This window comes from Gymnoscopelus braueri (assembly GCF_963280865.1).
Source record: "Gymnoscopelus braueri genome assembly, chromosome: 8".
NCBI classification, from domain to species: domain Eukaryota; kingdom Metazoa; phylum Chordata; class Actinopteri; order Myctophiformes; family Myctophidae; genus Gymnoscopelus; species Gymnoscopelus braueri.
The window spans coordinates 8,605,387-8,620,576 of NC_137609.1; the positions used below are offsets into that span (position 1 = coordinate 8,605,387).

Consider the following 15,190-nt stretch of genomic DNA (forward strand, 5'->3'; position numbering starts at 1 on the left):
GAAAAACATATCTAGCTCGGATTTCTTGTTCCTTTGGTGAAAACGAGCCATATTCAACTGCCGATAGCAACAAAATGGACGATTACAACAGTTACAACATTTTTGTTCCGGTGGATAGGCGTGACCCTCCCCCACCCCCCAGACAGCCTTTGTTTACATCCATGTCTACATCGTGGCTTCCGTGGCTCTCCGTGGGTCGTCAAAATATGGTAAAAAACGCTGGCAGCAGTGGATGAATTAATTAACTAGAAAAAGGTCTCCGCCAGGTCAGGTAGATTAGTGTGGGCCAGCAATGTTCTGAATTTGCCAATCAGGATGGAATATGAAAAATCGGACTATAGAGATAATGTGTACCGGTTTGCGTGATGAAATAAAATAATAGTTTTGTCAAAGTTGGCCTCCTGGTGGCGCTATAATAGGGCAATGTTGAAAGGGTGGCATTAGTTCCTCAACGTGCGTTCATGATTTGTGGCATTTTGTTCAATACGGGCCACTCCTGCAAACTTTAGATGTCAATCTTAGCCAATCAGGATGGAATCTGAAAAATCAAACGGATCCGTCTTGATCTCATGACTATAGAGATCATGTGTAACGATTTGCGTTGAATTTGGATAAAATCTGAAGGAGTAATATCCAAAAATGGGTTTTACATAAGTCGGCCTCCTGATGGCGCTATAAAAGGCAGATGTGAAAAATGCAGGGCAAAGGTTTTTCCTTGGCCTCTGAGAGCACATACTGTACAAAGTTGTACACAGATCGATGCAGTTCCGGGTAAAAACACGAATCGGCCTGTTATAGCGCCACCATGACGCTGATTTGAAAATGGTGACATTTCTTCCTCGGCCTAGTGGGAATGTGAGTGCAAAATTTCACTGAAATTGCACGCTGTGTTCATGATTTGAGGCATTTTGTTCAAAACGGAGCACTCCTGCAAACTTTGGAAGCCATTCTTCGCCAATCAGGATGGAATATGAAAAATCTGAAAAACCCTGTTTCGTTTAATGACTATAGAGATATTGTGTACCGATTTGCGTGATGTTTGGACAAAATCTGTAGGAGTACTGTCAAAAAAAAAAGTTTTGCAAAAAGCTGCCTCCTGGTGGCGCTATAACAGGCCCATGTGAAACATTTGGGGCAGAGGTTCTGAATTGGCATCCAGGGAGTGTGTGAGCACAGTTTCGCTGCGATCAAGCCAACGGTGCCGTAGATTAGCTGGTCACAGACGGACGGACGGACGGACGGACGGACGGACGGACGGACGGACGGACAGACAGACGGACAGTGTGCAAAACATACTCTCTCGCCTTGCCTTTCGGCCTGGCGGAGACAATAATAACCATAATTACTAGAGAGAGAGAGAGAGAGAGAGAGAGAGAGAGAGAGAGAGAGAGAGAGAGAGAGAGAGAGAGAGAGAGAGAGAGAGCACCTTCCAACAAAAAGAACAATCAAATACTGCCCCATCAGTGAGGGGCCACACAAAAAGGGTGGAATCCCCCAAAACAGGAGAAAAAAAGTATGGTATAGAAATGGTATAACAGGAGTCTCCTGGTGAAAACAGGAGAGTTGGCAGGTATGGTTTGTGTGTGTGTGTGCGTGTGCGTGTGCAAGTGTGTGTGTGTGTGTGTGTGTGTGTGTGTGCGTGTGTGCGTGTGTGTGTGTGTGTGGCAGGGGTGATGGCCTCCAGATGGATCTGAGGGCGGAACACACGCGTGTTGCATTATGAACTAATTAAGACTGTCACAAAAACACCATTCTATCTACTTAGAAAACGTAGTTCATAATCCAAAACGTGATTATTAATTAAATTAACCAAATACGTTAGCTCTCAGGAACTTCATCACCCCTGCTTGTCTGTAAGTAACCACTGTTTTAATTCTACTCGAGGTGGTGAGGATTCAAAGCCCTGCTATTACATCTGCAACATTACACAACTGTATATAATGAAACACAAAAAAAAGTATACCTCCAACCTCAAAGTTTGCTGAACCTAAAACTGTATGAATTGAATTGAAACAATATGGTAGACATCTTTGAGGTCCTGTATTCAAACCATTCATTGTTCTTCACTAAAAAAGAATCATATAAGATATGAAAATAGCCGATCTACAAGCTCACAACGCTTCGCAATGCAATTTTCTCAATATTTATCTGTCGAACTGACTCAAACTAAATGTAATACCCACAATTCCAAGTGCTTCTCAGGGTGGGGGGTCCCCAGTTCAAATATGATTATTATGGGGGGGGGGGCACGGCCTGAAAGGTTTGGGAACCCTTGACCTAGAGGTTAGTGTCATTCTTGACTTATGTGTGTGTGTGTGTGTGATAGACAATGCGTGCTTGTTTTGACAGATTATCCACAACATTGATAGTTGGTCCAGGAACGATACAAATTTAAAATCATTCCTGGTGAGGTGGGTGTGATGTTGTCTGACATGTTTGAATGTTCTCAAGATGCCAGTGAGTGGAATAACCAGCTTGGAACATAAAGTACAATGATGATGAGTCGTGACAGAAGTGACAGCATAATAACTGTTACATAATGTGACATCATATTCTGGCCCTGGTTCATAGAGTTCTCCTTAAAGGGGTAGTTCACCTCATAAAATGACTTTTGTTTTCTATCAAGTACTAGATGATGTAGATTGTAGAAGATGTAGAAGATGTATTTTATTTTTGTCGCATTCCTGGAACAGGGTCCCTGGAACAACATATTTTGAGATGGGGTCCGCGGCCAAAAAACATCATTTTAGGGGTCCTCGACATGGAAAAGTTGGAGCACCACTGATATAGCAACATACTGTTAGGATTAAGAAAACATTTTTAGATATGTATTTGGTCGCGGAACCCCATCTCAAAATGTTTTGTTCCAGGCACCCCCAGAAGCAAAGATTTGAGTTACAAATGTTGTTTTAAAAATATATATATTCAAAGATTTGCACACATTTTAAAGATAAAAAAAAAAGCAGATCTACAAGCTCATAGTGCGGCACTCGGTGCTGCGCTATGAGCTTGTAGATCTACTATTTTTAAATAGCCAAAATAAATCTAAAATGACACAGATTCTATACTGGATTGAATGGTATTAATAACCATTATATATGATAAATGGTGGAAAAGGAGAAGAATACTGGCAGCGATAAAGACAGAGACAGAGAGACAGAGAGACTGAAAGAAAATGGGAGGCAACAAACTGGAGTTAAAAGACCTCTGAAAGTCTTATCAAGGAAATGTAACTTACGTGCTGTGCTGCACATTGTTGCCACACATGGCACATGGCTGTTGCATGTGCATTGTGCACGCATGCTCGTGTACAGTATGTTATACTGTGCTGTACCACTGCAATTAATAGACCGGTTTCTATTTCTATGAATGAATGCAGCACTCTTTACACTATCTGGAATGCATCCTTCTAACAATACAGGTCGAGTTCTTTGCATATTGAAAAACAGATTTTAAATGTCAAACATATCAAGCCTCGCCTCAGTTCATTACGCAACGCGTGTGTGTTCCACCCTCAGATCCATCTTATGGAGGACATCACCCCTGCCCACACACACACACACACACACACACACACACACACACACACACACACACACACACACACACACACACACACACACACACACACACACACACACACACACACACACACACACACACACACACACACACTGTAATGGATAAATTAGAATGCCAACCTGTTCTTCTATCATTTCTGTACTATCTAACTGTATCTGAACCAAGGAGGTTTAAACTCACAGCAGGGGTCTTTAGTCAACCACTCTTCACATGAATGTTCTGGATAAATTAGAATGCCAACCTGTTCTTCTATCATTTCTGTACTATCTAACTGTATCTGAACCAAGGAGGTTTAAACTCACAGCAGGGGTCTTTAGTCAACCACTCTTCACATGAATGTTCTAATTCGAACTCAGCTACAGCTGTCAATCTAACAGCTGAGCTGAATGGTCATTTCTATTTGTATTTGTGCACCTATGCTTGTGTCGCTCTTATCTTTAGTACATACCTTATATGGCTATTTAGAATTGCATCTGTGGTAAATGGTCTACTATAAGAACTGTGTGAGATGGGTGTTTGAAAAGCTTGTGCCCCGAGGGGCTGCAGGAGGGGCTACTGGAGCAGGCCTGGAGGCCTGCTTCTCATGATCTGTATGCTGTTGCTCTCTGCCTGAATCTTCCTAATAAATGATCTAAAACTTCACCTGAATGGAATATTATTATTCTATAACAACACACACACACACACACACACACACACACACACACACACACACACACACACACACACACACACACACACACACACACACACACACACACACACACACACACACACACACACACACACACACACACACACACACACACAATGTGCAAGAAGTTTCGTTATTATGCAATAATGTATAATATGGTTATCAGGAAGGTGAAACATCAGCTATGATGTCTTAATAGAATGTATTCTGCAGGTATAATTCAGTATCGGAATCAACTTTAGTGTCACATGTTCACATCACATGATTACAGGTGTTAAGGAGTGGGTGTGATTGCTTTTTGTACAATTTTTCAACATCTGAAGTTACAGGAAGACTGATAAAATAGGATTGTGGGTCTGTTATTATAACTTGTGGCCATACATGGCACACAATAATATGAATCATGATTAGTTAAGACCATTTTAGGTTAGCCTGACCCAGTGCAATTCATCCATTACAATCAATCAGTTAGGCGTTAAGTCAGTGTCTTGCTCAGGGACACTTTGACACATTGCTGAGGCCTGGAATCTAATCTGGAACCTCTGGCTTCCCAGTTAAGGGACCCGCATGCTACCAAATGAGGTGGTCACCCTATCACCCTTTAGGTGATAGAGAGAGCGCTCTCTATGATAGAGAGAGCTCTCTCTATCACCACCGCGGTGATAAGGTGATAAGGTGACCACCAAAAATGGTAGCATGCGCACCCCTTTAGGCTCTAACTAGTCTCACGTGGCCAGACTGTTGCCTCCCACAATTTTGAAATGTTTCCGGTCATACAGTCTAGGACTCCGAAGCTCTGATTATGATCAGAATATAAACCGGATGTGAAGACTCTATATAACATTCATAGATTGTGGAATAGTTTTCTGGCTACGCAAGACTAGGCTCTAAACCATTCAGCTATAGCTGCCCCTAATGAGTACAATGACATATGACTATAATAGAGATAGGGATAAATAGTGATTACATTATTGATTATTAAATTACATGTATTAGTTGGATGAACTGCTTTACTCCTAGATGGATCAGGATGTTCTCTTGTCTACAGGTCTGGAAGGTCACATAGTACTGTTACTGTATATAAACAATGGACAGTACCCGAGACCAACAGTAGGGGGCAACAATACACCAACTGGCGTCTATACAAAGTGGTCGTAAGAAGAAGAACATACCCACAATGCAGTAGTGAAAACAACATGGCGTGTTGACTGACTGTTGTTGACACTTTAAAAGACCATAGATTTATATAAAAGTAAAATACAAAGAAAAGTAAAACGTGTCGTTTCTAAACAGTGTCGTCGTTAAGCAGCAGGAGGACGTTTGTTAGCAGCTCAACCACTGAAACACAGCAGGTAAAGATCAACTCATTCATGTTGGCTTTCATACTTAAAATGAACAAATTAATATTGTTATGTCTTATTATTGACTCATTTAAGATGGAACATGAATCTAATTGCTCTTACTTGCTAGATGATGTGATCATAACGTGTGTGTGTGTGTGTGTGTGTGTGTGTGTGTGTGTGTGTGTGTGTGTGTGTGTGTGTGTGTGTGTGTGTGTGTGTGTGTGTGTGTGTGTGTGTGTGTGTGTGTACGCGCGCGCGAGCTGATCGCTATCCCCAGATTATGATATGGAGGAGGAGAGGACAGATAGACAGAACATAATGGAGGAGAGGCCAAATAGACAGAACATAATGGAGGAGAGTACACTATGAGCCCCATTGTAGTTTTAAGGAAAGGGAAGAAGAATAGAGATAGATAAAAGAACAAAGAAAACAAGCATAGAAACATGTCAACATGTTCCTGATATTTGGGGTGGCCCAGGGCATGTAAGGATAACATGGCTGCAGAAACATGAATAACAGATGGGCTGCTTTCACCTTATTCACTTTGGACCATATGTGTACAGTATGTGTATCGCTGGAATACATCTTTTGATACATCTTCCCTTCTGTAATCTTACGTTAAGTGTGATTTCTTATAGTACTGTACTGTATACTGAATATAGAGTAGTATACCATTATCTTTGCACCAAACGTCCATATGTTGAAAGGTTTGGCTTAGACCAATTTTCCATTACCTTCTACAAATATTATTGTTATTCTTGAGACCATCTCCAGTTATTACATCCTTATTCAAATGCTTCATTTCAGACCAGTGTGTGGAGCCCAGACTGCAGGTGAAGATGAACTCTCCAGACTCAGCCAGGGACATTTCTATTAAACAGGAGGAACCTGAAGACCATCCACTCAGTAAGTTTCTTGTGCTCTCTCTGTCTTTCATATTGTCCGTTCTGTTGTAGAGCTGTTACAATAATAACACAGATCTTCAATGGGCTTTTTCCTCAGCTTTGAGGTTTAACCACTTGAACCCTAGCATCCCTATTCTGGGGGGAATATTTGCTGAAATTAACTGATCTACAAGATCTTTAGCTTGTAGATCAGCTATTTTAGGTAAAGAGATTTGGTGTAGAGGGGGAAAAAGAGCAGACTAAGTACAGAGCAAACCCCAGTCAACTAAGTATTAGTTCAGTAAGTATAGAAGATTAGTATACCTTAGATAGAGCACACGACATGGGCAACTAGCGGCCCGGGGGCCACATGCGGCCCCCACCTTCACTTAATGCGGCCCGCAGGTTAATATAGGAATACTGATATATTATTGATTTGAGCTGTTATAATTCCAAACATGACCCGCTTTAATTACTTCAGTCTATATTAGTAATAGCTTAATGACTAGTATCTTTTTTTATGTCCAATGTATTTGTATTTAAGTTCATAAAGTTAACATAAGTATAACTAAATGCATTTGAAATTAAATTAAAATGTTATTTTTCAGTATTCCAATTAAAAAAGAGCAAAAAAAATGAATTTCAATTCAAAAATAGCAGATCTACAAGCTCACACTGCGACGCGTTTTGAGCTTGTAGATATGCTATTTTTGCTACTTTTGTGTGACATAGAATGGACCGACAGTATATGAAATGTGGCCCTCTGGAGTGAGTGTGGAGTCTGTGGACATATAGTGACTCTCTCACAATCATCAAAGTTGCCCACCCCTGACATAGAGGGTGATAGTGGTTAAGACATTCCAAGGATATGTCAAACTATTTTCAGATTTTAGGGCATGACACAGCATTTGACAGATTACAGTCTTTGATAGTCTCGCGTTACCAGACTGTTGCCTCCCACAATTTCCGGTACATACAGTCTGGGACTCGGAAGCTCTGATCATGATTAGAATATAAACCGGATATGAAGCCTCCTCCCCACTTCCGTTTCGTCTTTACAGTCGCGCAAATTTATCCTAATATGAATACAAATCATGTAAGTATACATAGCTTGCTGCTTAGCAGGAATGGAAATAAAATAATAAAATGTAAAGATATTTTAAAATATATTTTCATGAACGGAAGTGCCAGCTTCCTCTCTCAGATTTCGGGAGTTGTAGTTCCAGACTCTATATAGTATTCAGAGATTGTGGATTGTGGATAGTTGTCTGGCTACGCGAGACTAAGTCTTTGATAATCTGGAAAAAACATAACATTTTTATCACATATGAAAATACAGACAGATTCACAGACTAATTTCTAGGCTGCCTTTAGCTGTAGCCTACATGCAGGGTGAGTGGGGTAGCGTCTATCTACAGTAGACTATATTGTTTCATTTTGTGATGAGGTTAATCTCTTGCATGTTCATAATGATATGATCATTATGAACCCCAGTGCACTCTCTCCTGTGAGGGTGCACTCGTGTTATGAGTTGTCGATACATAGCTGCATGATGGAAACACAACTAGCTAAATTATGCATTGTGGTAGCCTATTGTTTTTGTGACATTTAGTCTAGGCGCTGGCTGATTCTATCTTGACGGTGCGCCGATGAAAAATGTGTCTGGCGGACTCCCTGCAATACAGCTTTCAGTTTTAGACTGACATATTCTAGACCCAAATCAAATACGTACTAACTAAACATAGACATTTGAATTACTACTCAAAAATTTTACTTTTCTAATATCTTGCTAAAACTTTGAAGCGTGACTTTTCAGATGTTCAGTTTCCAGTTTTCAGAAGTTCAGTTTCCAGAAACACCTGTAATAACCTGTAGTCAGTAACTGTTTGATGGAACATGGACAAAGGAAGAATTGTTTTACAATTTAGAAATCCAGTATTCACTATCATGTTATTTTTCTCCTCCTAGACATCCTGCACATGGTTGTGTGTAAAGAGGAGGATTCTCCTGAACAGGAGAGAAGCCCCAGTCTGCTCCAGGAGGAACCAGAGCCTCCACACATTAAAGAGGAACAGGAGGAGCTACTTCAAAGACCAGAGCAGCCTGATGGGTCAATGTTGACATCACTAGCAGTGAAAAGTGAAGAAGAAGATTATGATGATGATGAAGAAGACATCTCTTCCCACTGCTCTGAAGTTGAAGTTGAACTTGAATCTGACACTGAAGTCACCGAAGACAGCGACGATTGGGAGGAGACCACTGAAGACAGTGATGATGAACGGTGTGACAAGAGTTACAGTGAGACAGGTCCCTTGAAGACACACCAGCGTTCTGACACTAGAGATAAACCTTTCCACTGTAAACAGTGCAAGAAGAGTTTCACTACGTCAACTTATGTGAAAAGACACCAGTGTGTCCACACTGGAGAAAAAACTTTCCAGTGTAAACATTGTGACAAGAGTTACCGTTGGTCAAATGACCTGAAGGATCACCAGCGTATCCACACTGGAGAAAAACCTTTCCACTGTAAACCGTGTAACATGAGTTTTGCTCGGTCAACTTATCTGCTAAGACACCGGCGTGCCCACAATGGGGAAAAACCTTTTTTCTGTAAAACTTGTGACAAGAGATTCAGTAGCAACGGTAACATGAGTAGACACCAGCGTGTCCATACTGGAGAGAAACCTTACGCGTGTAAACTTTGTGTCAAGAGTTTCAGTGATTCAACTGCTCTGAAGAGGCACCAGCAATTCCATACTGGAGTAAAACCTTACCAGTGTAAACATTGTGACAAGAGTTTCAGTGATTCAACTGCTCTGAAGAAGCACCAGCCTGTCCACACTGGAGAAAAACCTTTCCAGTGTGAACATTGTCCCAAGAGTTTCAGTGACTCAGGTACACAGAAGAGACACCAGCGTCTCCACACTGGAGAAAAACCTTTCCGCTGTAAATATTGTGACAAAAGTTATAATGATTTATGTAATCTGAAGAAACATCTTCCCCTCCACACCAGAAAAAACAAATTCCGTTGTAAACAGTGTGACAAGAGTTTCAATCACGCAGGTTTCTTTAAAAGACACCAGCTTAATCACAACAAGGGAAAAAAAAGTACGACTATAAATTAGCTTGCTGGGAGGATCAAATTTAACAGGTTGGCTTGGCGGTAGATAGACAAGCACAAGCAGCTCATGTCAACAGAGACCTCCATTAGGACTAGAGATATTCCCCAGCTCTTTTTTTTTAATTATTATTCTTTTAAATCTTACACCAATTAGTTTTAAGTGTTAACGGCAACCATTCCTGAATAATTATAATTATTTGTTTAGCTAGAGGATGCCACAACATGGATTTACGTACATTTATAAATTAACATTTAATATACATATACACCATATACATTTCATATGGTAGAACTTTTTTTGTTTTTTTATTTTACAGTTTTGATATTATGGTTTGACAGCAACTGTGTATGTGAGTGTTAAAACCTTTTATATGATAGTATGTTTTTGTTGCACTTACAATGCTTGAACTTATGCTGCAAAATAGGGACTGCCCAAGAGGGACAAAGATTTTATAACCATTAACATTGTCTCAATTACTAGGTTCCACATAGCTTTACAGTGTGTTAGAATGTTATTACAATTAATTGTCTCCGCCAAGCCGTTGGCAGAGACTACGTTTTGCACCCTGTCTGTCCGTCTGTCCGTGCGTGTGTGTGTCTGTGAGCAGTTAATCTCTGGCACCGTTGGGCCGATTGCAGCGAAACTGTGCATGCACACTCCCTGGATGCCAGATCAGAACCTCTGCCCAGATTTTTCATATTCTATCCTGATTGGCTTCCAAAGTTTATAGGAGTGCTCTGTTTTGAACAAAATGCCTCAAATAATGAATGCAGTTCATTGGGAGGAACCAATATGGACTTCCAGATGGAGCAGTACGTCTACAAGAGAAAAAGCGATGGTGTGTACATCATCAACCTGATGAGCGGTTTGCGTGAGATTTTGCATGCAGATTCCCACTAGGCTATGGAAGAAATGCCACTTGAAATTGTTCAATCTGCTATGCTTCATGGGTCATGGTGGTGCTATTACAGGCCGATCTGCGTAAAACTTTGTAAGCACACTCCCTAGAGCCCCCCCCCCCTTCAACAGGGTGTCCGGGACCCCTAGGGGGTCCTCAGAGTTACTACAGGGGGTCCGCTAAATCTTTGTGTTATGATTTTTTTTTTTTTACCTTAACCATTTGAACCCTAATATCCCCTTTTCTGAGGAGAACTTCTGCGAGGCGTTGTGAACTTGTAGATCTGCTATTTTTGGCAAAGAGGCATAGAGGGGAAAAAAGAGCAGACCAAGTGAACAAAAAAAGTTTAATCTGAAACACAATTGTATACAATATAGAAGAGGGGGTCCCTGCTTAATCTCTCTCTCAGCTAGGGGGTCCTTGGCCTGAAAACGTTGAAGACCCCTGCCCTAGAGGCCAAGAAAAAAAACAATTGCTGTGCATTTTTCACATCCACCTTTTATAGCGCCACCAGGAGGCCGACTTATGTAAAACAATGTTTTTGATATTACTCCTTCAGATGTTATCCAAATTTCACGCAAATTAGTACACATGATCTCTATAGTCATGTGATCATGTGATTCCCCCCCCCCCCCCGCAGAATCAGGATTGTACTCCGCAGAATCAAGACTTTTTCTCTGCTTTATCCTGGGGGGACTAATTACTCCCATGCAGGCAGGAATCAGAATCACCTTTATAGTCACATCACACCATTACAAATGTAAAAGAGTGGTTGAGATTCTCAATGTTTGCAGTTACAGGAAGAGTTGGAAGAATAGAGAAGAGAGAAGAAAGGAACACAAAACAAGTAAAAAAGAGGAAGGCACAGGCTATACGTTTGAGTTTATTTAGGATCCGCATTAGCTGTCACACACCTGGCAACAGCTATTCTTCATGGGGTTGACAGATAAACAGCAGTGTCTGCAGCCAGGACTGAGAAAATAGGATTGGGAGTAACTTTCTTGCGGCCCTACCTCTAGGCACACAATTATATTAAATCTCATGATCAGTTAAACCATTTTAGGTCAGTCTGACCCAGTGCAATTCATCCTTTACAATCAATCTATCTTACAGAACTGTTTTCCTGTTTCCCAGAACATTCTGGTTCAATAAACTCTGAACTGTCTGGAACATGCATTCTTCTCTTCTCATGCAATGATTCATATAAAAAAAATCTGCTTCAAAATAACTTGTGATGTTCTTACTGTGTCACAGTCTGAATATACCCACAGTTTGAATGTATCCTATAAATAGTGATTATTGATTATTGATGATTTATTTGTATTTTTTTAATTATGTATCATGGTATGTTGTATTATGTTGTAGGCCTATCCTGCATTTCTATGAGACGTGATCAGACCTGTGCAGCATCAATGTGCACTGATGAGAGCTGTGATGGATGTAGGGCTGCAACTATCCATGATTTTCTTCACAATTATTCTATACCTTTACTTTCCTGATTAATCCAAAAATCAAGAATATATTTATTTTCTTTAAAATATATATATATATAACGAATCAATATGACTTTAGCCCTATTTGATATTTTAACTAGTCTTGTATGACACTTATGTGCGTCAAAGTAGCTGATCTACAAGCTCAAAATGCATCACATTGTGACACGTTGTGAGCTTGTTGATCAGCTATTTACACTATTCCTTAAGGTTTAAGGCTTACGGTTTGGACGTTTTTTTTTGTGCAAATAATGACATGCCCAAAATAGGGATTGATTATGAATTGATAAATGTATTGAATTATTGATGATCAATTATTTTTATAATCAATTAAATTGATTAGTGGGATTAACTGTTGAACTCCTAGATGGATGTTCTCTTGTCTACAGGTCTGGAAGGTCACATACTGTTACTGCATAAACATGATACAAAGAAAACATTTCGTTTCTAAACAACCACTGAAACACAGCAGGTAAGATGAATTAATTAATGTGTTTCATCTAGCCCTGAAACATGACTGTCATATCAGTCATGGCGCAACTTGTTTCTGGTTTTGGAAATGTCCCCAAAAATCATTTTAATCCGATTGGTGGCCATTTTCTCATAGTTATAATGTATCGGAGTGCAATACACCTCCCAACCGATAGGGTCGCGTAGTTGAAAGCATATGAAGGATTTTTTTAGAAAATAGCCACCGATCGGATTAAAATGCTTTTTATTGAACAATACAGAAGCGACGGGTACTTAGACCCGAGCGTTTCAACTTGTTATATCCGCGGCCGTGGGTTAAGCACTTTATATTTGAAATTTGAACGTTTATGTAGATGTACGGGAGTCCCGTAACGGGACTACGACTACGGGTTGATGGAGACATTTCCAAAACCCAGGAACAAGGCTCTGCCAGGAACAAGTTGTGCTACGACTCTCTTGTGATAGACAAGCGTCATGTGAACCATGGTGGTGCTCCATCTATTTGTATAATATTTACACATTTAATATGTGGAACATAAATAGAATTGCTATTATAGCTTACTATAAATGTTCTAAATAACCAGCAGCAGCAAAACATGTATATAAATTGTTTTGTAGGCATGTTGTGTTGATGATGTCACAATGTAACGATATTAGTTACATCAGTGTTTTATAGCATTGTATAATGGTGAGCAAAGCTGGCTTGATTGATTGATTGATGTAGTTTATTTAGAAAGACATGAGAATAGTACATGACAGTACCAGTACATGGAAGTACAAAATTCACAATACAAGGTCTACTAAACTGGAAACCCTCATTAAGCACTAAGCTTGTTTAAGATGAGAACCCCATGCACACAAATCATGATGAAATATAAGAGGCAGGCAGATATACACACTACCGTACTATACAGAATGTCATACAATCAGCTTTCAGGTTACTGGTATGACGAGAGAAAAAAAAAAAAAATATATATATATATATACAAAAGAGGAAAATGAAGGAGGGGGGGGGGGGGTAGGGGGGGTAGGTTAAGACTTAGACAGGGGCCATTTTCGAATTGCAGCCTCCTGAAGGTGTATCTTTAGGGCAGTTTTGAAAGTGAGTAGGGTTTTACACTCCTTTACTCCTTTTGGTAGGGCATTCCACATTTTTGTTGAATAGCATGAGAACGAGTTCATACCCTTAGTTGAGCCAAATCTGGGTTGAACATGATTTGTGGAGCTGCCTCTGGTGTTATGATCATGGACTGCATTAACATTTTGGAAGTATTTTGACAAATACAGGGGGATCCCAATGTTGTGGTGTATCTTGAAGACCAGGCCCATAGCAAGTTGCTGTACTCTGTCCTCAACCCTAAGCCATCCAATCCTAGCAAAATGAGCAGGGGTTAGATGGGTTCTGTGATTGAGGCCAAGAAGTAGCCTTACAAGTTTGTTTTGGGATGTTTGGAGCCTTGTTTTTAAGGCCTTGGAGGTGTTGTGATACCATGAAGTGCATGCATAATCATAATGACCTTGAATGAGGGCCCCTGCAAGAATCTTCAGAGTATTCTTACTGACTAGGCGATCAATCCTCCACAAATAGCGTGTTGTTTGGTTGACATTTTTGATCACTTTTTCGGCATTTTTGTTACCAGAGAGGTTTGCCTCCAAGATGGAGCCCAGGTAGGTAATTTCATCCTTTCTTTTGATGACATCATCACCCACTTTGATCGTGAAACTCTCTGCCTTGCTAAGGTTAGGACTGGACCCAAAGAGGATGGATTCAGTTTTACCCAGGTGTAATGAAAGTTTGTTGTCAGAGAGCCAGATGCAGATCTTGTTGAGTTCGGAGCTGAGAGTTTTCTCAACCTGCAGCCTGTCCCTGTCCGAGACTAGCAGGGCCGAGTCATCTGCGAACAGGAACAGCTTGCAGTCGCAGGCCGATGACATGTCATTCACATATATCAGGAACAGTAAAGGTCCTAGTATACTTCCTTGTGGGACACCACAAGTCACAGGGAGGGGGGGGGGACTGGGTGCCGTTTACTTCCACCACTTGCTCCCTCCCTTCCAGGTAGGATCTCATCCAGTTCACTGACGTATCATCAAAACCTATTGCTTTGAGCTTATTGATCATAATTGGGTGATTGACGGTGTCAAAGGCCTTCTGGAGGTCCAGCATGACCATGCCGCAATATTTGCCCTTGTCGACATCTTGTTTGATAGAGTCGTTCAAATAGAGAAGGCATGTGTCAGTGGAGTGGTTTGTTCTGAAACCTAAACAGATTCTAAACAGATGTCCCAGGTTCAATTCCCAGTCAACACAGGGATTTTATGTGGGCTGTTCAATAGTTTCGTACTCTTTGATTGATTGATTGAATACTTTATTTAGAAAGACATGGAAACAGTACATGGAAGTACAATTCACAATACAAGGTCCTCTAAACTTGATCGCTCATAAAAGCACAGTGGCTTTTTTGACTCCTCAGATAATGATGGGTCAATACATACAGATTGGGATGGGTCAAATGTTTTATATTGCAGCGGTACTTTACTGGCATGAGAAAACATACATTTGGTTTACATTTCCAAAGAAAGTGTTAAAATAAAGAAATAATTAAAAACTAAGAAAAGTATGTTAAATTGAAGGGAATTACAGTAATGTGTAAACAGAGCTATGTGCCTATGCATTTCATCTTAGAGCAACTGGTTTACAAG

At 40.4% G+C, this 15,190-nt stretch overlaps 1 protein-coding gene across 2 annotated transcripts; it reads left to right on the top strand.

Annotated features, from left to right (window-relative positions):
• The first annotated feature begins 5,587 nt into the window (after window positions 1-5,587).
• LOC308089890 (uncharacterized protein) lies at window positions 5,588-10,734 on the top strand. 2 transcript variants are annotated; one of them, XM_080434840.1, is made up of 3 exons: window positions 5,588-5,628; window positions 6,427-6,525; window positions 8,472-10,734. In XM_080434840.1, the coding sequence occupies exons 2-3, from the start codon at window positions 6,459-6,461 to the stop codon at window positions 9,626-9,628; spliced, it is 1,224 nt and encodes a 407-aa protein (XP_080290966.1). In that variant the 5' UTR covers window positions 5,588-5,628; window positions 6,427-6,458; the 3' UTR covers window positions 9,629-10,734. The 2 variants fall into 2 exon arrangements, with proteins under 2 accessions (XP_080290966.1, XP_080290967.1); XM_080434841.1 differs by lacking the exon at window positions 5,588-5,628 and having other exon boundaries at window positions 6,368-6,525.
• Window positions 10,735-15,190: the final 4,456 nt, after the last annotated feature.